Here is a 25,088-nt window from a genome sequence, read left to right on the forward strand (position 1 = left end):
AGGCCAAAATGAAACCTGGGGCTTTGTTGCACAGTACATGTTAAATCTGCATTATTAAAGTTAGAACATGTTCTGAGCAGTTGCATGGTAATATTTACTATGATCTCCAACATATACAGTTCACTCATTGTTCGTCCCCGTCTCAGCACCGCATAGAAGTCTTGACCCAGGTCCAATATGGTGCGGGGAGCCAGACCGATGATCAGCTGATTGCCAGTCCCTGTGACAAGACTCTGGTGGTCTGTTGGCACATGGCTTTTAGCTTGATCCTGGAGGAATCTGACAAGTGAAAGATTCAGGATCTTATCTTCTGACAAATGTGCCTTTCCTTATTCCACCTGGAGGCTCGGTACAGCAAAAGGGTCTCTGGCTGATGTCATGGCTGGGTGAGGACCGCATAGTGCTCTCATTATCTCCACGGAGCGGTCCAATGATAGCTGAACACACGTTCATTTTAATACAGCCTGGAGATGATCCTCACATGAAAAGTTATAACTTTGCTACAATATGAGTGCACTTATATGTTACTGCTTGAATGCACAGGGTGGGCAAAATCCGGCCTGTGGAGTGATTTTGCCCAGCCCAGGTGGTGCTGGAACACCCTATTCCATGCCAGCCTGCAGTTCACCATGGGATGTCTGCATGTTGGTGGCAGCCCTCAGCCCTGCAGGCTGTCTGTGGGGTGGAGTAGAGTAGCATGGGGGCAGTGGCAGCAGAAGGATCCCTGGTGAGGGCAGTGCATCCAGGGCTGGGGCTGGGACCGGGTCCAGGGCCAGGACTGATCTCCATAGAGACTGTGGAGAGCTGGATTTGAGGTTGGGTCTCCATGGAGACTGGCAACTGGCCTCTGGCCCCAGCTTGGGCCTCAGCTCTGGTCCTGACCCCAGCCCCGGATGTAGCGTCCTCACTGGGGCTCCTGCCACTGCTGCTGCTCACGTGTCACTCTGCCCCCCACTGAGCCATTAGGGCTGAGGGCTGCTGCTGCTATGTGGGCATCCTGGGGTGAGCTGCAGGCTGGCATGGGACAGGGTGCCCCAGTGCCTCCTACCCCTTCTGGCCCCAGCCCGGTCCTGGCTGCTTCAAGTGGTGGGGTGTGGATTCAACACTGGGTCCACCCCTTCCTTCCCCTGCCTACAGGCTTCACACCCCAGGCCAAGGAGGGGATGGCTGAGGGGCAGGTGAGGGAGGCTATGGCCCTCCCGAGCCTCTTCCACAGGGCTCACAGCCCTCCTCTCCCTCTCATGGGTGCTGCAGCCCCCAGCAAGGCCCAGTGGTGGCTTCCAGCTCTGTCCCATCCCCGCGCTGTCTCCATCCCAAGATTCCAGCTCTGGCCCTGGACGTTGCTCCAGGGAGCTGCTAGGGCACGGTGCACAGGTGGGCAGGGAACTGCGTTTGGGCCCGGGACCAAGATCTTGGGCCAGTAACACTGTGGGGCTGGGGCAGGGCAGAGCTGCAACCCGCTCCCTGCACGACCCTGACTGCAGAACCCATGCCCGTTCCCAGGACATTCTGGCAGTGGATCATGGCTCTGACCTGGCCCCGGCCCCACATTGTGACCACCCTGTGACCTTGCCCTGTGATCCCAGCTTTGCTTGCCCCTCCTGCTCCTAAACACTGCTTCTTGGGGCCCCATCCCCCATAGGGAGTTTTGGTGTGTGGGGGGATGCTAACCCAGCCCATGATGCTCACCAAACAGCCTATGTGGCCCTCAGGCCCAAATAAGTGCCTGATTAACTCGCACTAAGTTTAGTGTGCAACAGAGCCCTTAGCAAGGAAACTCACCAAAAATAGAAATTCATCAGAAAGCAGTACTCTCTTCTTTCTTCCAGAAAGCTGAAGTTGTGAATACACTGTTGCTCTAACTAATGAAGGTTATTTGTTCTATTATCTGGGCATTTTAACTAAAACTCACTGGTGCAGTCTAAAATGGGCTACTTTTTCAAAATGGCTATATGAACTATATCAGTTTTATGATGTTTTGATTCCTAATTTGGAAAGAAGATTTTAGATCAAAATCTGGTGAAAGTGCAAAGTTAGGGCAATATTTTTATGTATAAAGCTCTGCTAGAAATGGATTTGAATTTTCAATACCATTTAAGGGCTATAATGTATGAAATCATAGTAATCCTCCACTCTTTGGACAATATTGTGGCTGGTTCATGAAAAATACAAAAAGGAAGTTTCTTGCCAAGGTTTATTGGTCTGATGTGCAAAGAAAGCAGTACTAATTGAAAGGGAGAGGTCAGGCTTTATTTTTAGATGTAGAAAAATAACTTTGATCTTGTTTTGGCAGTGAATACTGAGGAGAAATGAGGCAAGTCATGTGAGCACTGTTCCTCAGTCTCTTTGTCTCCAAAATGGGAATGTTATCAACTCAAGGCAGTTGTAACATGTTATGTAATTACCAGTCTTTGGAGTTAATTTTAATAACTTACACTTGCACTCATCTGATGAGTTATATGCCTGCATCAATATGATCAATGTTGGTGATGAATATTTCTTATTCTTTTTGGCAATTGCCATAACACCCATTTCCTGCTTTATCACTAATACTCAATATGTCCCCTCATTTCATGGCTTGATTATAGTTGTGAAACGGTGCACCAAAGGGGATGTACCTAGGGGTTTGAGAATTAAAAGTTTACATGAACTTTGAGTGAACTACAAATGAAACTGAGCAGTTTTATAGAGTGATTTGTATGCTGCTCAAGAGTCAGAACAATAACATTCAGTGTTCATTAACTACTACATATATATGGAAAACTGTTATGGAAAAACACACGATTTGGAAAAGCAAGTGAATTCATTAGTACTGTTATTGTTATAAGGAGTAGTAAAATCCTAATCAAGTTTTTATGAATGTAAATGGCAAAACTCACATTGCTTTTGTGGGAATAGAATTAAGCATTAAACTCGTTCATGTTAACAGCACGTGTTAGTATCCAGAGCCCGTATTTTCAGGAGTTAGATATTAGCTTTGATTAAAAGTTGCTTTTGGTGGAAATCCAGGATTCAAAGTACTTCTGTTACTGTTTTATAGACCACTTTGAATGTAAATGATAGAGTATAGAATAACTGCCACAAACAAAGTTCTTAGCATGAAGAACTTAGGGTTTAACTCATGAGAAGAAAGAAGACAGAATGATCTTTGGCCATGAGTGTTGCAATTCTTTATAGAATGGGGGGGGGGGGGTTTCAGGACTGACTTCCTAGGAGTGAGTCTTGCACAAAACGAATGAAACCGCCTCTTTATTGAAGGGAATGGCAAAACTTCCATTATTTCCGTATGACTGGGATGGCATCTAACATTATAGGCCATGTGTAGACGAAACGAGAGGCGTGTGCGCACGGCACTTTAAAGCGGGCTAAATGCTTTTGTACTGCTTTAATGGTGTTGGTGTTTGCATGCCTTGGCAGCGTATTGTGCATTAATTCCAGCTGCTGTAGGAAATTCAGCGGCATAATGCACCTTAAACTTGGGGCGCAGCAAACTAAAACACCTTTGAAGAATTTTAGTTTACTGCCCCTACAGCCACGGAGCTAAGCACTAGGCTCTGTGCAGCTCCACGGCTCTGCAGGAAGCCCTGCAGGCAGCCTGGCAGCAGCCTGGGAAAGCAGGCTCCACCCAAGAAAAGCAGTGAGCCTGATCTTCCCCCCCCCCCCCCGGAGCCTACCTGCCTCCCTGAGCTGTGCAGGGCCCTGGTGCTTCCCTCCGCAGCTGCAGTGCCCCCTGGGTGGGTGCCACCTGGAGGGGGGGCGGGGGGGGCCTGCAGCTGCCATGGAGGGAATCATCAGCATCCCTTCCCTGCCAGAGAGGCAGGTAAGTCAGTGGGGTGTGTGCACGACACAGGGTTTTAATCAGCCCTAAATTGAAGCAGTGTTTTTTAAAAACCCACTGCTTCAATTTAGGACCCCTGTTTTGTCTACACACGCCCTTAGTTTTATTATTAACTGTAGTCAGATAGATACCTTCTTTGCCATTTTATTTTTCTGAACTATGCAACATCAGAGCTTAATTTGATAAATTAAAATATAGTAAAACACTAGTCCATAATAAACCAATACTGTATCTTGGAGGGGTGGTATTTTGGAGAATGAAGGGAGAAAAGCAATGTTATTTGATTTATCAAAACAGATACTACTGGCAGAACTGTTTTTTTCAACAAGCAATCATTGTATGAGAATTTAAATGCACTGTGATATACTAGATCTTATGAGCTATCCTGACTGTATTTATGTGTGCATTTGGATAGCATTTTTTTCAAATTGTGACTTCCTTTACAAAATTATAATCTATATAAAAATATAGATGCCTCTTCCTAGTTTCATTAAGTTTAAGACTTGAAGATCATATAGTCTGACATCACCTTTATTACAGGCATCCCCTCTATTATAGGCTATTTAAATTCACCTAGTTACCTGTATATGAAACCCAAAGGCTTTGTGTTAGATGAAACCATTTTACTAAACTTTATGCCACAGGCAGAGAGCAGAAAAGATTATGGTGCTGTCAGTGCCCAAGGTCCTTGCTATCGGATAATCTTAAAGAGGGAACTATACCCCAAACTCAGGGAAGGTGTAGATCTTCCAAGCTGTCTGCCATCCTGGTCTCTTTCAACTTTAAATCTGGCAATCAGTAGGATCCTGAGCACAAAAGCAAGACATGGCAGTCTCCCATCGAAGAAACAGAACTGTCCGTATTACCTCAAAACACTCTACCTAGTTGCCAGAATCGTCAGTTATATAGACGTTCCATAAAAAAGGCTGAAAATGCTTGGCTGGAAAAACAAAATTGAGGTGTCTGTAAAAATAAGAAACTATGAGCTTGATTGAAGACCTGTCATCAAAATGAGGCTGGATGTGAATGTTGATGAATGTTGACAAAACATAGCATCACCACCATGTGGGAGGGAAAATGCAGCTTGGTGCCCTGCAGGAAGCTTTTTGTTTGGGTCCTGTGGCCCATGGGAGCCTCTGTAGCCTCTCTCTCTAGCCATGTGGTACTGCTGTATCCTGTTTGTGGTTGCCTGCCTTTAACAGGTGTTTGCCTTGAAAGTAGGCAAGGCCATGTGTCTCCAGGCAGTCTGAGACACCAAGTGGGGCAGGGAGTGGGATGGTGAGGTCAGGACAGATTTGTGGGCCCAGGAAGGAGGGGACAGGTGGCACGTGGGGGTCAACTGAACATTGAATGTTGCTTGCATGTGGGGAAATGTGTTCACTTTAGAACACTTGATTAAAATGTACTTTCCCAGGTTTCTGGGTAGGGGCTCAATTCACACATAATTGGAGTTAAACCCCTGAATTTGAACCTGGCCTTTATTACTTCCTGTAACAGAGAGCTAGAAGGCTGTTGTTATTCTAAGAGGAAAGAGTACTGGGTTGAGCTTACTTGGAAAAGACTCGCAGCTAGGAAACAAGTTAGTTGTTAATGAAATGGCTGCCAGCAAACAGACCAGTTTGCAAGATGCAGGTAGAGGCTAACTATGGGAAGGTAACTCATCCTGTGGATGGAAGCAGAGCAGTAAAATCTGACAAGGGCAGTCAGTGAGGCAGCCCAGAAACAATTTGCTGACAGGGGAGCTAAGTCCTAGCAGGGGGAACGAGCAGGTCAAAAGGCACAGAGGGGAAAATCCTGTGAGTGCCCACAGAGTCACATGCCTGGATGGGGCCGGGCTTAGGAGACTTAAAACCAGTGCCTGTGGCCAGGCAGGCAGTCTGACCTTGTTAGCTACAGAGTGAAAAGTTCCTGCCCTGGAAAGCTGTAAGGGGAAGTGCTGCTGACTCGTGGAATGTCCTGACAATATCAGTAAGCCACTAAATACTTGCTGCAAGGGGGATCGGACCCAGAGGGGGTGGGGAGCAGGGCTTGTTAGACAGCTAGTTGGCTTGGAGTTTTTTTAGAGCCAGAATGATTATCTGTTTTGTGTGAATTTTAACTGGTGGGCTTGGTTTGGGGCTGTAGAGGAGGTTTGGAGGTCCCAGAGTATCAGGGAGGCACGTGACACTGTGGCTTGCAAGAGCAGGGTGCAAGCTGCAGTGAAGCCTGAGAGGGTGAGACATGGGGCCAGGAGGTAAAGCAAGGGTCAGGGATCTGAAGCCCAGAGAGGGCAGACAGGGCTCAAGAGCCTGCAACCCAGAGAGGTGCAGAGATAAGAGCCCAAGAGGGTGAATGAGGGCTGGAGCCCAAGAAACCAGGGTTGGTGCAGTGGGTCTAGTCCAAAGGGAGCAGGCAGAGCAGAGGGGCAGAGGCTGGGAAGGCTGAGACCCCAAGAAGAGAATGGAAGCCTGGTGGCTTGGGGCAAAGTGCCTACTGAAGTGCTGATTGGGAAACACCTGGGTACAGCTGTAGGGGAGGTTGGGAGGCCGTGAATAGCTCATAAGGTAACAAGTGCTTGTGGGTATGTGTGGGCCAGGAGGCTTATTCAATGGAAAAGATTGTTTGGGAACAGCAGGGTCCAAGAGCGGGGAATCTGTTGACAGAAACAGACCAGGACTCGCTCTAAGACCTATGGCCAGCTTCTCTTTCTACATCAACTAAGAATATCAAGGCATAGCAGGAGAAATAGCAAAAGAGGGGTACCGTAGAACCAAAGTGGGGCAAGAACTGTATGGCCACCTGGGGACCTCATGACCGGCCCTGGGGCATGGGCCTGTTATGCTGCTCTCCAGGGTCTGGCAAAAAAATCACATTTACATTATGTAAAACAAATATCAATAAAAGAAGTTTGCTTGTCACTTAAAAGTTTGCAGACGGTTAGTATAAAAAAGTTTTCTTGGGTTGTTAGTCATGTACTGTGGAAGTTGTTCCTTTCTGGTTCCTGAAGGTGACCACTTGAAGCCTTGAAACTTGAAATTAGGTTATAGTCAGTATTTTAATGCAGAGTTACAGGTGTTCAGAGTTGAGTGTTGTAGGCTATCCTGTTCTCCCACAAAGGAAGGGAATAAATGTGGGACTCATATTCATAAATTCAAATGCCATAGTGGATTCCTACTATCGTTTCACCACCAGCCACCCTTCATCAATCTGTCGGCACAGGCTGTAGAACTTCTCCCAGACAATGAACTAAAGCATACATTTTAAATAGGGATCTTAGCTTGTCTTAAAAGACCATAAAGTTGAATCTGCTATTTCCCCATAAGCTGTTTCCAATATTTAAGAACATAAGAATTGCCATTTACTGGGTCAGACCTTAGGTCCATCTTGTCTAGTGTCTTGTGTCACAGTGGCAGAGAGTAGATGCTGAAAGGGAGAGTGAACTGGGTATGACCAGGGTTTTTTTTCCCCCCTGTTCCTCTCACTTGCAGCCTCCAGCGTTATGGTCTAGGAAGTTCTAATTCGGAGGTGGTATCCCTCGTTCCCATGCTCAATAACTACTGATGTCCCTTTCCTGCTTATATCTTGCATCATGGCTGGATTTGTTTCACTTCAACTTTTGGCATTTATTTCTGGATATGGTTTTGTCAGTAAGATTAAAGAGTTCCCCATGACCTTTTCTCCACATTTACCTCCACACAGTAATCAAGTTACTGTTCAACCTTCTTTTTGATAAATTGAGAAGAATAAACTCCTCATGTCTCTAATAATATGGTGTGTTTCCAGTCTCTAAGATCATTTTGTGGCCCTCTTTTTGAAATTTTTGATGTTTATACATCCAGTAGTGTAACCAAAGGTGGGTGAGAGGCACACCCACTCCAGGCACCAAGTTAGGAGGGACCCCAGAATCACCCTCCATCTCCAAGGGGTTCCCACCTTGGTAGCATCCGTGCCATGAACTCTGAAACAGTTGCTGGCTGCTGTTGCTGTTTAGACCTTCCTGGTGGATAAGGCCCTTCCCTGTCCTTGGAGATCTGTGCCCGACCACCTGGGTTTTAGAATCCATACCCCCTGCCCGGCACCCCCTGCTCAGAACTTCCCCCCAGAACCCGTGGACCATCTTCCCCCGCTGTTCTCAGAACCTGCGTCCCCAACTTTTGGAACCATCTTTCCTTAACTTCCCTGTTCTCTGCTGCTCTCCTGCAGGGTTTGCCCTGGGCACCACCTTGGCCTTGTTATACTACTGGATCCATCCTTCTTGAAGCACGGATACCAGAACGGGACATAGTATTCCAAGAATGATCTTACAGGCTGCTGACAGACGTGAAAAAAAACAAAACAAAATGCATTTTACCAATAGAGGCAGTGCATTGGTTTGACCTGGGTCTGCAGCATGTGCATAGATCATGCATGTTAGTGGGGCTTTTTGACACTATTATCTAAAGCTGATGCAATCAACTATTAGATTAAAGCACCAAAAAAACCTCACTGAAGTGCCCGGTCTATACAGATGTTGGGCAAGCTGGGTCAAACTCAGTTTTATGTAAAGATGCAAGGTGGATTCCCTGCTTCTACTTATTATTCCCCTTCTAGTATACGAAATGTTTTTTTGCCGCAGCATTTCAACGGAGAGCCTACGTTGGGATTATGGTTTATTATGTCTTTCAGCAGCTTTTCTAATTTGCTGCTTTGCAAGAGCATATTCCATCATGTAGGCATAGCTTATGTTCATTATCCCTAGAGATGTTTCCTTGCATTTGGGTGTATTAAAACACATTTGGCTGGATTGTGAGAAGACCCTATAACCTACTGCCCTGGTTATTTACTACCTCACACAAATCTTTGTGTCCCAGGCAAACTTTACCAGCAAAAGTTTTCTATCACTGTCAGGAAAGTTGATAAAAAGATTAAATGGCATCAAAAACCAGTCCTCTGGGAGCCCATTAGAAACAGTCCAGCTCATTGATGTTCCCCCATTAACAACTACATGTTGAGATGTCAGTGAACTGATTTTTAATCCTCCTAATGTGTGCTCTCTTAGTTCCGTATAATACTTGCTTTTAATCAAAATGTCATGTGGTACTAACTGAAATGCCTTGGAGAAATCCAAGCCCACTATATCAGCACAGTTTCCTCTATTGACCAGGCCTGTAATTCTGTCCAAAAAAAGAAGTGGTTTGTTTGACAAGACCCATTCATGAAACCAAGAATGCTGGCTTTACTTATATTTTTAGTTCTACTTTGTTGATAGAACTCTGGATTAACTATTCCATTATTTTAGCTGGGATTGACATCAGACTAAATGTTCTGCAGTTTCTTGGGTCATCCATTTTATAATTAGAAAAACTGTGTTGGCAGCCTTCCAACCCACTGGAGTTTCCCATTTTCCAAGGATTGATTTAAAAAAACCTCAAAGAGTTCTTCAGGTGGTTCCTTTAAGACTCTTTGTAAATTATCTGAATTTGTTGATTTGAAAATGTTTAATCTTACCAGATGCGCTTCACATCCTCCTTTTGCTACAGATATTAAACTTTCTATTCCACCCATACCATTCTGTGGAAGAGATGTACTTCCTCCTGTTTAATTCTCAAATACAACACACAAATACCTGTTAGCTTTTTTGCCTTTTCCATTTCATTACTTATAACTCTACTGTCTGTATCTTGCAGTAGACCTTTACTTGAGCTAGGGTTTTTACTCTTCCAAGTATCTTTAAAAGTATGCTGTCTTATTACTGTAACTATTGTCCATTAATATTCCATTGGTTCCTTTGGCTTCTCTATCAATTGCAGTATAACTTGGTGGCAGGGTGGGGGGAAGGGCCTTAGGGATGCAGTTGGCATCACGCACTTACTAGGGTTGGAATATAGCCAGGACAATCTAGTTAACATCCTGTCTATGACACAGTGCCATGGGTTCTTTAATTGGTTACAGGTGCCCAGGACCTTGGTTTCATTTTTCCTTTGACATACTATACCACACTGCCTGCTACTACTACACAGGGAAATTAACTCGGTGCTATTGTAATAGATAGCCATGTTCACTGATTTATAAACACCACTTTTTAGGGAATCTAGGTGTTTCCATCGAGCAGCTGAGTCATCCTTTCAATTTGGTTTGCTTCATGAAGTGCCGTAGACTTTAAAGAGTCTCAAATGAATTTAAGGATTTGGCCACAGGAATTAGATGACAAGATTTGACAAATGACAGGATTGTAGCAGAAGTTGTAATGGCTGCAGTAACAAGGATTCTGTTAAGTATTCGTTGACACGGAGTAATTGCCTCTTCACAGGCAATTTCTTTTTGAAAGGCGGCACCTAGAGGATTGGCCTGTAGCTTGTTTTAACTGATCATTTATCAAATACATATTCTTAAAAAGACCTCTGGGGCCTCATTCTGCCTACAATCCATGTAGAGAATTTCCTTGCCCATCATGGAGGGTTTGTAAAGCAGTATTTAAAGCCCCCAGAAAGCATATTCATATATCTGATGAATCTATGAGATCATCCCTATGGCTACAGAGATTCCCAGAGACAGTGGAATTGATATACCATTTGCTTTTTAACCAGGCAGCAAAGTCACAGCTTTCTAGGGATTATGTATCATCTTTGTGATGAGGAGTTATATTGGCTGAGGGTTTACTACATGTTGAGGTCATGTTTCGTGTGCTAGAGTGTTGGGTAGATTGGTGACTAGATTGGTACTAATCACTACTGCAATTGTCTACCAGCTGCAGACACCTACGGAAAATAACACAGATGTAAAGGATATGGCTCAAGTTCCCCCAAAGTTCTCCAACTCCAATTTAGGTTGAATTTTGACTTTATTCACTCTGAGGTTAGGAATTGCTACTGTAGCTGTCCCTTATTCAGGAAGTACAGAACAATGCAGTCAGTTTTGCATACTATGTAGAAGCATAGAACTTAGTCATAGAAGAGACTTATTACATCCTTGTGTCATTCTCCTACTAGTTCTCTTCCATATAGTCTTGAGCCTTATTTATGTCTCGTCTGATTTTTACATGACTAGTCATTCCTTTCATTATTTTTTCTGTATGCTATTCTACAATGTCATAGACAAATTCTGTTAATAAATATGAGCTTCAACATCCCATGTAGTGCAGTAAAATTAGAATGAATTATTATGCCTACCTTGGAATCTCTGTACAGGAGACCCTCGCCATTCATAGGGGATACGTTCTTGAGATCCCCACGAATGGTGAAATCCACGAATAAGGCACTGTGTTCATGAATGCCATCTGCGTTCATGAATGCAGTACCCCCGGCGGATGGCGGGGGAAGGCTGCACTGGTGGCAGTGGAAGGGCGGCGGCAGTGGGAGCGTGGCAGCAGCAGCAGGAGTCCAGTGGCAGCAAGCACAGAGCTCCCAAGGAGCTCCTGTAAGTGTATTTAAGATGTGGGTTTGGCATTCTTGAATATTTGAAACTGTGAATGCGGAACCTGTGAATAGCGAGGGTTTCTTGTACTTTTCCAGTTTGACAGACATTTAATTTTAAGTTAGTATATTTCCTTTGATTTAATTGTGTGAATCACCAGTGCGCTGTCAGTACTAAAATTTGCATTAACTTAGGAAGGACTCTTGTTTTCTGTCCTCGGTCTCATTCCCCATGTAACTGACAAACAGAAAGAATGTGAAAATAATAATGATATATATCTGAAAAATAAAAGTGATTACTTAAACTTTCTTTTTCCACTCAGTTTATCTGAAGTATGACTAACACCAAAGAAATCAAAATCTGGTTTCAGCTATTTATTTATACACTTGTTAAATTATAAGTTGGGTACAAATGAGACCTTTGCAAATCATACTGAAAATGCAGAGAAGCTCATGTTTCAGGGTCTATGATAACCTTTAAAATGCATTCTGTTAAACTAGAGATAAAATTGTACTGGAGAGATTATGTAAAAGAGGAATATGCTGTACATATTTTCAAAGAGCTAAGCTTTTAGCTCCATGAACCACAGGCTTTGTAATTAGCAGCAGAGCGAGATTAGATTGTCCACATTTAAGAGAATAAGTTTTAAACGAATTGTGTTTACTGTGTAATTACACTTGTTTACTGTAATTGAGGCAGGATCTTGAACCACGTCGTAATAGTTGCTATTAACCCCTGTTGATGACAGTATTGGGTGTGCTAGGGAGTATACAGTTATTAAGAAGCTAAATATTTTAAATCTTTCCTACTAAAAAAATGGAAAACAACTCAAAGGAGAAGGTAGAAAGAGGCTACATTTGAGGGGGGAAAGGAAAGAGAAGCAAGACAAATTACAGGCTGTCATTTAAAACTTGTGCTGGCCACTACTAAGTTAGGAGAGAGGAAAAATGGTGAGGACCATTAGAAAGTGTGTGAAAGAAATAGATGTCAAGACAATCCAGGTGAAGAAAAGCAGAAAAAAAGTGTAGGCTTTTTCAAGAGGAGGCAGGCGGGAGCGGGGGAAATGTCTTCTAACTGGTAAAGAATGAGACATTAGGAACAAGAACAGTCAGAGATAATACTAGAAAAGGAAATACATGGAAGGATGAACCTGAGTTTTACCTCAGTTGTTTTTTTTTTAAACATGGCTATAGCAGTTCAGCCCCAAATTCTGTGATTGTGATGTGAACACATTAAATCCAGCACATGTTCCTTTGCTGTCTAGAAGCATGATGTGCCTGGTAGTGTTATGCATCTCTTTTTTAACTCCAATCATAACAAGAAGCCTTTCCAAATACGATAGCAACAAATTCAGCATTGTGACTCAGCCTTTTTTGACACTTCCTTTGAGGTTTTAATGTGTTTTCCCATTAAGCAGGCTGTAGTACTGCCTGTAATGAGAAATGGACTCTGGGGCATGGAAACATGTTAAATATTGTCAGAGGCATTCTAGTTATTAGCACTATTGCAGGACCCCAGGGGAGAAAACAAACCGTTAAAGAATTAACAGTATTTGACTGCAGTATTAGTTATTTATTTGAACAGCAGCTTCAACCAAGATCAGCACCCCACTGTGCTAGGCACTATGAAAACAGACACTCCCTGCCACTGAGAGCATTATAGTCAAGGTGGGCAAAGTTCGCAAGGGGATGTATGAATCTATGAAACCAGGGTTAGGCTAATCTAAATTTCCAATCATACAGGCATGCAGAGTGCTTAAATTGCCCCAAAATGCCATGCCTGATCTAATTTAGTTCATCTGAGGTGTACTAACTTAGATCAAGATCATGTTAACATGGTTTACAAAGAGAGGCTAACCCAATCTTGCAAACATCTGTATGTGTTCACAGTACAACCTATGCTATTCCCACCCCCTACCCAACCCTGACTGGTTAACTCCCTGAGGACCATCCCTCTATTACAGCCAGCGCCCTCCACTCTTCTCCCCTGATCCTACCTGCCCCCTCTCTCATCCTGAGTTACTTACACCAGTTTTCCTACGTGGCTCCTGGGGATGGTGAGCGGCTGCATCTGTTCTCCTAGTCTACTTTCACATGATTTCAAGCTGTGTGAATGTAGATTGGGTGTGGTGAACAGCTGAATGCACCCTATTATATTTGATGTAGCAAGTCTAAAAGGTATTGACGCCAAGGATTTTTTAAATCTGTAAAAGAGACATTTGTTCAGGACACTGGAAGATAAAGCATGTTTCAAGCAAAAAGGTTGAAAAGAAAAGTCCTGAAGATGAACAACAAGGTGCTCAAGGAGGAGGGCTTGGTGCAGCATGAGCAGTGAGAAGAATTTAGAGTCGAGGCCAAATGGGAACACAGATATCTAGAGTGAAAGTCTTGACAATTGGTGCAATAGTCCCGACAATTTAAGTGTGACTTAAATTCTTCATGTGTCTCTGTTTCTTTCGATTAAAGTGGAGGTGAAAATATTTTGCTTCCTCAGTTAATGGGGAGGAAGTTAAGTCATGAAGGCATGTTAGGTGCTCAAATACAATAGTGCTGAGAACTATAGGAACGCTTTTAAAAGATCATTACTGTTATTATGTATTGTACTGAACATTGGTCTGCACTGCAGGTTTTATTTAGGAAAGGTAGAGGGGACAGACTTACCTCTTTGCTAATAGGGGGAAGGTCCATTATTTGATATTTAATATGCTTTATTACACATAAAGATAAAGGATTCTTTATTTATTCCCTCTTAATGTCAGAATTAGTAATTTGGGAGAAGAAAACCTGCACCTGTTTAATTCAGATTTCTTCAAGCTCTTTTTCAAACGCAGTGTGCTGCAGAGACCTCCAAAATGATTAAATTGGTAACATAATCCATAAGTAGTAATCCATTCAATAATACATGTATCAGTATTTGAACAGTTTAAAAAATTTCATCAAAGGCCAACTAGAGGATATATGAGAAGTAAAGTGAGGGACAGGACAGACTGAATAACAAAAGCCACTAGAATAATCCTTCTAACTAATCTCCAGAAGGCCTGCAGTTTCTGAGAACTAAATATTTAATTATTGGTACTGCCTCTACATGGAAACATCATAATACACTTTATAGCTTCACTATTGTTTCCAGAACTAGTGACAGCAACAGCAACATGTCACCACTTAAATAAGATCTGACAAATGAGCAATTGTATTGCTGCTTGGTGAATTTGATGGTTAATTTCAATAGCGATGTGTCTGGGGAAAAGGGCAGCAAGGGGTAGCCCAGCTGTATCTCTAGTGATGAGGTGTTTCTGAAGGCTGGCGGATTATGAATTAGCTAGAATTTACGTGTCAGTGTCCCACAGTTTCTTATGAAGAAAATAGACCATGTGATCTAAATATCGCATGAGTGTTTTCCCTAAATATAATCGGATATTAAATTTAAGGCTGGTTTTGCATCAGTTTAAAGGTACATATTTTATTATCCAAAAGGGGCTATTGAAAGGAAGAGTTAATTTAGAAGCAAAGAATAACCCCATTTTATTATTACCAGTCTAACACAGTGATGGAAGCTAACAGTAAGAGAGTTTGGAAACTATTTCTTTTTCTGTACAAAATTTGACTTTGAAAACCCATAAACCCTAAAAAGTTTTCTGGGAAGAAAGCCCCCAACACTGAAGTTAGTAGAGAGAAACTTTTTGGATTTTGTGCTTTTTGACATATAGTTGGTATTCTGTAGAAAGCCCTTTCATATAACCACTCTTCTCCTTTATCCTCCTCCACAAAAAATGGTTTTCTGTTTTAAAACACATGCAGCTTTGATGTAAAACTTGACGTAAAATTTTGAACATCTAATACTACATTATATATAATGGTTCCTCATACATATTTATGAGAAAAATCTATCTGCATCTACCTTTTATATTTGTATCTCCAGGTGTGTGTGACACACAGCAGGTTGAATAATAAGTTATGGTATTATTTTAGGTTTTTTTTATTCAATGAGTTACTCAAAATGCTCTTTTGTAAAATTCCACCGACTCTGTACCTGATCAGATGATATTCTGCAGAAGCAGTTCCTGAATTTATTGAAAAAGATTTTAATAAGTATTTTTTTCAGTCAGATCTTATGTATGTGTACACACATTATGCTATATCTGAAAGATAAAATAGTTATTTATTTTTGTCTACATGTCCCTTAAATACTTGTTGTGGAGTGCTAGGTTTTCAGATTTGATACAATTAAGAACATATGGACTAAGTACAGATATGTCATATGGACTAAGTACAGACAGTCAAAGAGCCTGAGGCTGAATTGATTCAATCTTCGCAGGTTAGTTTCAGCTGAGTAGACTGAACTAATAAACAAGTGAACAGACATTCACTTTTGATTCTGGAAACACAGCCACATGTCTGCAGTGGCTCAACCCAGAAGCGGCGGGGAGGGTGGGGGGGGCACTAGATCACACCTCCTTGCTTGGCTGGAGCACACAACCTGGACAAAGCTAGCCCGCCACTCTGTGAGGGCGGAGGTTTGCAGGAGAAATGCAAAGCATCGTGGGATGCTGAGGGACTGTGAGTTAACTTGAATGTGGAGAGGATCTGGGACAGAAGTTCAAGAAACTGATTTAACTTAAATCAGTTTAGTCTGATACTACATCCAACCAAGTTTCATAGATTTCATAGACATTAGGGCTGGAAGGGACCTTGGAAGATCATCGAGTCCAGCCCCTCGCCCGAAGGGCAGGAAGTCAACTGGGGTTATAGGATCCCAGCAAGATAAGCATCCAATTTACTCTTGAACGTGTTCAATGTAGGTGCTTGAACCACCTCCAATGGCAGGCTGTTCCAGACCTTGGGGGCTTGGACAGTAAAGAAGTTCTTTCTTATGTCCAGCCTGAAACAGTCTTTCAGTAGTTTATAACTGTCACGGCGGGGTCCGCCAGGAGGGCCGTGATCTCCTTAAGGCCCCCTCTCCATGCCAAGTCGGCCCAAGGGCACCCTCGGATTCTCGCCCGCCACGTCTTTGCTGTTATATAAAGTTGGGAGGCTGCCTCACGTCTCCTTGGGCATGGTTAGTTGGGGCCTCTGTCCCCGTGTTCTCCCGGACCCCCCAGGGGTCTCCCTGTATGATGGGTGCTTCCCAGGCATCCTAGCCTTATGGGCTACGCGTGGCTCCTACCAACCCCTAATACCACGCCCCAAGCCTCGCAGATGGGATAGACGTTGGTGTGTCTCTCTGTCTATATTCCTGCCCGTCTCTCGGGCCTTCTCTGTTGTGCTGACCCCTCCTGGGCTCTCCGAGCCCACTTGGGGCCTTCCCTGTGATGTCGCCCCTCCCTGGGGCCTTCCCTGCGATGTCGCCCCCTTCCTTGGGGCCTTCCCTGCGATGTCGCCCCCTTCCTTGGGGCCTTCCCTGCGATGTCGCCCCCTTCCTTGGGGCCTTCCCTGCGATGTCGCCCCCTTCCTTGGGGCCTTCCCTGCGATGTCGCCCCCTTCCTTGGGGCCTTCCCTGCGATGTCGCCCCCTTCCTTGGGGCCTTCCCTGCGATGTCGCCCCCTTCCTTGGGGCCTTCTGCGCCCCCTCTGGGACTTTTCGTCGAGTCACCCGTCTCTCAGGCCCAACCGCACTGCTACCCCCCTGCTCTCCAGGACTCACCGCACCACTACCCCCTCTCTCTGGGGTTCACCGCAGTACACCGCCCTTCTCCGGGGTTTACTACAGCACTAGGCCTTCCTCAGGGCTCGCCGCGCCCACCCTGGGGCTTCCCAATAATACTTCCCCCTCTCTTGGGCTCGCTGTGCCCACGCTGGGCTTCCTAATAATACTGCCCCTCTCTGGGGCTGGGGTCTAAGCCCCCTATAGCTACACCCTCCCTGGCGCTGGGGTCCTCACCCTTCGTTGTGAGTCCCCAATGAGTACACTGCGCCCTCCTCAGGCGCTGGGGCCCCCACCCCTCTGGGGGTCCCTATGAGGCCTCCTCCAACCCCTTATAGCCTCACCCTAGCCACCGGTGTAATACATAACAACACAAACTCGAGCCTCCTGGCTATAACTCAAACATACGCCCTCTGGCTATAATGACATTGCTCAACTCTGGTCAAGCTGTACTTGCTGTTAGGCTTCTCCTCGCATCCTAACTCCAGGAGCTCCTGTCCCTCTAGCTGCTGGCCCTGTGTCGTCGTAAGGTCTCTTCTCCTGACCTCTGATCATGCGCGTGGCTCTTCTCTGGACTCTCTCAAGCTTTTTCACATCCTTTTTGAACTGTGGAGCCCAAAACTGGATGGACGCAGTACTTCAGCTGCGGCCTCACCAAGGCCAAGTACAAGGGGAGAATGATGTCCCGGGATTTGCTTGAGAAGCATCTATGCATGCAAGTCAGTGTTTTGGTAGCTTTACTAGCCTCAACATCGCATTGCAGGCTCATGTTCATCTTGTGGTCAATGATGACCCCCAAGTCTCTTTCTTCGGTAGTGCTAGCCAGTGTAGCACTGCCGAACCTATAAGGATGCTGCAGGTTTTTCCTCCCAAGGTGAAGAACATTGCATTTTTTGGTGTTAAACACCATCAGGTTCTCGTCCGCCCATTTGCTGGGCCTGTCCAGGTCAGCCTGGATCACCCTCCTGTCCTCAGGTGTGGATGCTTTGCCCTAAAGTTTGGTGTCATCGGCGAACTTGGCCAGTCCACTTCTGACTCCAATGTCCACATCGTTAATGAAGATGTTGAACAATATGGATCCAAGGACAGAGCCTTGGGGGACCCCACTGGTTACAGGGCACCTGACGATTTATTTTAAACTAGTTTTGGCTTTTTGAAAGTGGTTTATATGCACTGAACTTCTGTTGTGTTACAGACTTGAAGTGGTTTCTGATCAAGTATACAAGTTTATGTGTAACTTCTCTCCCTAGCCGTACAGTCTACAGGCCATCAGAGGTGGGTTGTCCAGGTCACAGAGTTTCTTGTGGTCCAGATGACCCATTGTGGGTGCTTTTCACGTTGGCTGCTAGAGCTGCTGGGATTAATGCCACTGCTGCTCAACCTGCTGCAGTATTTCTGGTTAGCGATCCACACTGAGGATGCAAATTGGCAGCAGGGGAGGCAAGCGTTGGCAATGTTAACCCTTGTGTGCTTGCTGCACCAACAGAGGCTCTCATAATAACTGTGAGAAGCACTGTAGTCTGGATCCAGTAGTGGGATCCAGAGAAGCCCCGCAGTGGCCCAGCCCATGAGAAGCTCCATGATCCAGTTCTGGCCTGCCAACTCAAATGAGTTTACCACTCCTGAATTAGAACTTCGCATGCAGTGTGTTATGCTTTTAAAATTCAATTAAGTTAATGGAGAGAGGCAAGAATTTTAAAAGTGCACTTGCTGTGGAGAGTGGTGACTATACAAAGTGGCCAGTATTTTGGTTTACAGATGCTTATTAATTCAAATAATTCTATGGGATGAAATACTGGTCGTGTTTGTGGGGTTTTTTTTCCTTTTCTGTCCTGGGGCTTTCTTGCAGTGGCCTATGGAATATGTATGTTTCTTTTAATACCTCTATTGTAATGTAATCCCCTTCAAAAAAGCCCTTTGTCTTGTTTTGCCTGGTTAGTAGTTTCTTTTCTGTGCCTTCTTTTTTCTTTTTGTATAACAAGGACATCACCCATATTTCTTTAGGCTTGCAACTCTTTAGCTGAAAAAAGATATCACTTTTATGTATTCTGAATATGAATTAAAAATAAATGGTCTCTTTTTTGCTTTTTGTTCTGTAATACTAGCTTCAGCCTGTATATATAAATTACTTTGTATGCAGTTGTAGCTGGAAATAGATATGACTCTGTACCTGTAAGAGTCTGTTCTCTTGCTGGATTTGTGTTAGTGTTGTACTTCCTTTTTTTTTAAAAGGTGCATACATCTCTAGAGAATGAAAAAGTAACTAGTACTCCTGAAATATGAATATGAACCAGTCCACAGATTCGAAAGAATGAGTGCCCTTGAGTGTCTTTAGTGAGCCATTAATGGATAGGTTGGTGGATATGTGTGATATCATATGATCATATCATCATGGTCAGCCTGGTAGAAAGGGATGAGTGGAATTTTTTTAAGTGGACTAAATAAATGTCTAACTACCTCTTGAGGGACTGTGTATGCATCCCTGTAAAACAATTGTTTCTGTTCTGTAATATAGCTATTGTGGAAGGCTGAAACTGAATTTCATTATAATTTTAGGTAAAATAGCTACTTGCACATGAAACTTGCTTGGCTGGCTTGCCTGGGCATTTGCCACTGGGCTACATCACAAAGTGTGTATTACAGTAGACTAGCTTTGCCTGAAGACACCTATGACACTTTATTGCACCCTCTACTCCTCCTTCTCTCCTGTAACATGCATTGCAGAGTCAAACAATTTATATTTTCCCCTTCATTTCTACTTCCATGAAGTTCTGAACTTTTTTTTTTTCCTTTTTTGTTCCAAACCAGGACATCAGTAGTAGCCACTAGGCCATTATGCTTGCAGTCCCAATGAAATGTAAGCATATGAGTACCTTTAAACATGTGTGTGTTATGTATATGTTGGATCAGGATTCCAGTTAGCTTTGCTAGGGGCTATGTTATTGTGGACCACACAACTTGTAACTGTCCCTCTTTCTCTTTTCTTTCATATGGTTGGGAAGGGGTTCATTTTATTTCCTTTCTGCTTCTAATCATGACTTTTTCCCTTGGTTTATACACACCTGTGGACTAAAACTCAATGGAAATTGGAAATCAGGGTTACAACAACAAGGCTTAATGTGCCACACAGCCCTGTTATCTGTTTTCCTCATTGTTATTATGGATTTCATGGTATTTTAATTAAAAAGCTGTTTCCAAATATGAGCAATTCCAAATATCAGTCTGATAGATAGTCATTTCAACATCAGTCCTGTGCATGCCTTGTCTCATTGTCCTTTTTTGAGGCAAGCATTAGAGCAAAAAGTGAATGTTATGCAGAGACCTCTGGCACATCCCAACTGCAAAAATGTTTGCTTTAATGAATGATGAGTATGAAAATTTAGGAATTGCTCATTGTTTCCACTCACAGAGTGTGTGTGTTTTCGGTGGATTGGTATGTAACAGTCTTTGGACAGCTGATAAGCCCCACAAAAAGGAAGTGAAGTGTTTACCAGTCTGGGTATAGCTATTACTAATTTAAAGGGAAGCACAGTCATGCCAATATGATGATAATTTAGCACAGTGAACTGTGCTGCTCTTAGCCTTTTCACTTCTAAAACCTGATTTCCTGTTACAGCCATGGCAGGCCATGGCAGCTGTGCCTGTATACTCACAGCAAACACAACAGTCTCAACTTATGTTCCTGCCTCTCCAACAAGACTTTTTGTTTTCAGAAGTGAGGTTACAACAGCCCTTTTCTGTCTTCGCCAAGATAACCAGACTGCAGAGAACAATACAAATGAAAACTGGATTCCTTATTTTTCTTGTTGTTGTCTTCTTCACACTGTTTTGAGCCTGCCTGTAGGGACAGACATTACACATAAACCAGTTTAAGTGATCAGAAACTGGTTTAACCCTGTAACAGAACAGATGTTCATGGCACATAAACCAGTTTGAGATAAACCTGGTTGAATGTAGTATCAGACTTAACTGATTTGGGTCAAACCATTTTATGCAATGTCTGTCCCAGACCCCTTCCTGGTTTAAATTAAATCAGACTCCCCCAGCATCCTGGCATGCTCTCTGGGCTGTACGGGGATCTCTGCTCCACAGCAGGGCTGGCCCCTCCCCTCTGCTTCCTGGCTGCTGCTCCCGCAGTTTCTGCAGGCGTGTGCCTGGCTTCTGCTCCCCACCTCCCCTCCCAACCCTCTGCTAAGCAGGCATCCCCCTGTCCCTCACAGACATCTCCCAGCATTAGCTAGCAGGCCACATGCTGGTTACCTCCAAGCTGTGGCATGCTGAACAAAGGTAGAATCAACAGATAGCTGGTAATTTCCCTCTGTTTTCTTAATAGGGTGATAAACACTGAGTTAGGGGTGATAAACATTTCCTGCTGGGCTGCTTAGGAGTGGGGTGGGGGAACCCTCCCTAATCACAGCGTTCTGAGGGGGCCTGGCCACGCCCCCCTCAGCTCAGTTCTTTGGATGTGAAGGGAGGGCTGCTCTAGTGCCCCCCTGGCTTCTAGCCTGAGCCACTGCAGACGTGTGCCTGCAATTCTGGAATGAAAGGGGAATGTCTATCCACCTCCAAATTGGTTCAAGCTTTGCAGGTTAGATTAACCTGCAAAGATTGAATCAATTCAGGCTCAGGCTTTTTGAATGTCTGTCCCTAGCCTAGATAAAACCTGTGAACCTAAATGATTGCCCCTCTGTCCCTTTGAATCTTAAACCACAATTTTACTTTCTTTGCCAGCATTAGGCTTATGAGAATTACTAGTAACCACTGCACACGTTCAGAGCTTGAATTTTGTTGTAGTTACTGAACAATGAGACAACTCATAGCTACATGGTTACGTTTGGAGTATGAATTTAGATGTGTCAGAACACTGTTGTTCTTAGAAAACGTTATACATTGCAGCCCCATGAGCTGAAATTAGTTTCCTTTGTTTAGGGAGCCATAAATGGGTAAATTAAACTGCATTGTGTGCTTTTAAATGTAATATGCAATACACACTATGACTGATATAAAACAAAAACTAAGGCCTTAGAATGCCCTAGGGAAAATTATATTATTATATCAACTTTATAGCATCTAAGCATCACCAGAGCTGTAATCATCAGATTTAGGAAACAAAGGAAACCATCTTGAATTGCCTTGCTGGGCTTAAACACATTTCCTAAGGTATGTGAACTGCAGGAAAAATCATGCAGTAGAGAAGGAATCTCATTATTGAAATGAGTGTTCAGAAACCAGCCATTAATCCTTATTATCTGGTTCACAACACATGCACTGCACTTACAGATACTATGCCATTAGATCAGAACAGCAAACTCTTATTATGCTGTGAAGAAATGCAAAGCTGCATGAATATAAAAACAGCCTCACCCATCCTGTTTCCTTCATTAAAAAGTGGGGCACTGGAAAACTCAGCTAGAGTTACAAGAGTAAAGAAGATCTCTTCCACTGTCAGTTTTATAGTGTATTTGTCATGCAAATAGCCTTTGTGAATATCTCCTTCACACCAAGCTATATCTAGAGTAAAAGTGATGCATGGTGAAACTCAGACCCTATTTACAGAGTTCTACTAACATGTTGCTTATCAAACTATTTTAAACAGAAGTAAACTAAGAACAGTGCACTAAAATTTATTTTTTACTCTTAATGAAGTAAAAGACATATGTGGCCAGAATACCACAAAGTAAAGTATTCAAAATAAATGTGCAATAGTTTGAATATAGATTAAGTTACAATGGCAGCAAAGCACTTCCTTTAGATGAGCCTAAATCTGACGCTTGTGGGTAGATCTGAATAGAAGACTTCTGCCTTTTCTACAGGGATAGTAGAGATAAATCTGGTATCCAAAAAAGCAGTTTAGTCTGTTTTACTTTCTACCCACCTGAATACCTTCTGGGTTGGGCCGTATGCTCTAAGATAGGTACTACAAGCCAGGTTCTGACTTCTAATTCTGTCTTTATTCCTGACTTGCATTGTGACTAGAAAATCAAACTCTCTTATTCTGGCCTCAAGCCGAAGTCCTGAACCTCAGTCCAAATTTAATCCAGATTCTGTTCTGAAGGCTGCCTCCCCTGCCTCTCTCATTAACTCTGTTGTAGTTTGTGTTGAATGAAAGAGGGTGCATCCCCACATGCAATTAATGTGACGTGCTTGCAGCAGGCTCAGGGGTTTCAGCCCCGAGCTCTGGGTGGTGGCATCAGGCAATGTCAGGGCTGTCTGGGGCACAAGAATGCCAAAGCTGTAGAGCTGTATAGGTCAAAAACCCTCCTGTGCTGCAAGGTAACAGTGCAGGGAATGCCTGAATGTGTGCTGTGTGGCACTGCGGACGGGTGTGCAGCGCTGCACACCACATAGCCATGCTCGTCTGGATGCAGCCAGAGAGAATAGTGGGAAAAGAAGGTGAATTCTTCCTAGATGAGTTCTTCTTAGAGCTATTGAATGGAGCCAGATATTGGGCACTCTTCATAGCATGGTCCTCCAAGCACCCAGCACTTAAACTCATGTTAACTCCTCCTCCTTAGTGTATGCGTCTACACAAGAAACTGATTGCAGTAGCATCATGTGGTGGGAAGCATGATGTGCTGGTGCTGCACAGTAGTAACAAGCTACTATGCAGTCAGTGTCACCTAAAAGGCTTTTGGCAACACTACTGCGCAGTAACTTGTTTATGCAAGTATTAAATGACTGTGTCAACGTCTCGTGTAGGTGCGGCCAGTGTCTACCTGTATCAGGGTATGGCTGAAGGCAGTGTGGACATGCCTAGTGGTAGCATGGATACTAGTGGAGTCATGCTGCTATAGAGGAGAGATCTAGAAAGCATTGCAGAGGATATTTTTTCTAGTAATAGGTGCTTTACGCCCTATGTTTCCTGCAAAAGTGGGTTTTTGAGATTTCTAGACCACACCTGCATCTCTCTGAGGCATCAGGTATCTCTTGCTTGAGGGGAGCATTTCTCAGAAATGGTGTTCTGTCTTGCAGAGTTCTCTGAATATATTCCCTCACCCCAGGTATTTCTGGGGGAGATTGTTATAGCATACACATCATTCCAGTCCTCTGGAAGAAATTTTCTTTAGTTTCTTCACACCAAGCTCTCAGGCTCTTCTGATTCACTTTGATTTAGTAAGGGTTGTAAAGTCAAGTAAGATTTAAATTTTAAAAAGGTGTTTGAGATTGATTTGGATGAAGGGTTCTATGTAAAAAGAAACACTGGGCCAGCATGGTTATTTGGGCTACGTGAGGAGATGGGACTGGTCCTTGGATTGGCTTAGAAGATGGTACTTGTAATAAGATCACTCTTCTTTCTCTTTAATCTTTGTACTATAGGTGCATTATCCTTCCAATTTTAAAGAGACCTTCCTCCCAGGAAACCCATGAGTGAAGCCTCTCTGCAATGGAACCCCAGCCTACCCTGGCCTGGGTCCTACTACTGAGCCTGATCGCTGACTGTCTGAAAGCTGTTCAACCTCGAGACTTTACAGTGAAAGACATTATCTATCTTCATCCTTCAAGTAAGATTTGTTTTGCATGCCTACAATAGGCTGTTACTGTGCCAAGACATAGGGGAAGAAAAATCTCAGCACTGGATGTTTCTGTTACCTGAATGTTTGAAACAGGAGAAATGCATCTTTTTTAGAAGAGCCTCTGCACTTAAAAAACTAGGAAAAAATATGTTCATATGATCATGTGTATATGCATATGTACTTACAGACCTATTGATAATTCCACCCCCCAGCTATACCTACTGGGCCTGAAGCCCCTGTGGCCCATGATTATGGATACCTTAGAGGTGATTGCAGGGTAAAAGGGGACAGGGCTTGCTTGCTTGTCAGCTGCTATGCAGTGATGTCTTGTGCGCATGGTTTTATGCTGCAGTAAATGGACGATAATCTGTGGCAGCTTAATCTCTAATGAAAGAGGGCATTTACTGAGGACCAGCTGATGCACAGTGACTGGTTTGTCTGGCCATAATATTAGTTTCAGAACAGTGTCTCCTGGTCAGTTTGGGATTCAGATGAAGGCTGAGAGATGGTTTTGGTGCTAACTAAGTGAAGGAAAATGCAGCCATTGGCATGACAGTTATGTGATGGCAAATACAGGTTAGTACATCTCTGGCTTTAGTTGCTGCTTCCTTGTAAACTTCTCATGTATTTTTGCAGAAATGTTTGACCCTCATGGTTGCTCATGCATTTATGTCTTTAAATAGACTCACTGGAATAAGACTACAGTACATGGTACTTGGGCAAAGT

The 25,088-nt window shown here is 43.7% G+C and overlaps 1 protein-coding gene across 5 annotated transcripts in view; it reads left to right on the forward strand.

The window, feature by feature from the left end:
• LYPD6 (LY6/PLAUR domain containing 6) overlaps positions 1-25,088 on the forward strand; it is a 137,411-nt gene that overhangs the window by 88,883 nt on the left and 23,440 nt on the right. For 3 of the 5 annotated variants that reach the window (XR_003096325.1, XM_025215974.1, XM_025215975.1), the window contains exon 3: positions 24,166-24,350. Coding sequence is in view for 4 of the 5 variants with exons in the window: in XM_025215974.1 (XP_025071759.1) it covers positions 24,233-24,350 (118 nt within the window). In the remaining variant the exon portion in view is untranslated. Of the gene's footprint in view, positions 1-4,281; positions 5,807-19,296; positions 19,706-24,165; positions 24,351-25,088 lie in introns of those variants that run through there. The other 2 variants (XM_025215976.1, XM_025215977.1) reach the window with 2 other exon arrangements.

Source organism: Alligator sinensis, unplaced genomic scaffold (assembly GCF_000455745.1).
Source record: "Alligator sinensis unplaced genomic scaffold, ASM45574v1 scaffold810_1, whole genome shotgun sequence".
Classification (NCBI taxonomy): Eukaryota; Metazoa; Chordata; order Crocodylia; family Alligatoridae; genus Alligator; species Alligator sinensis.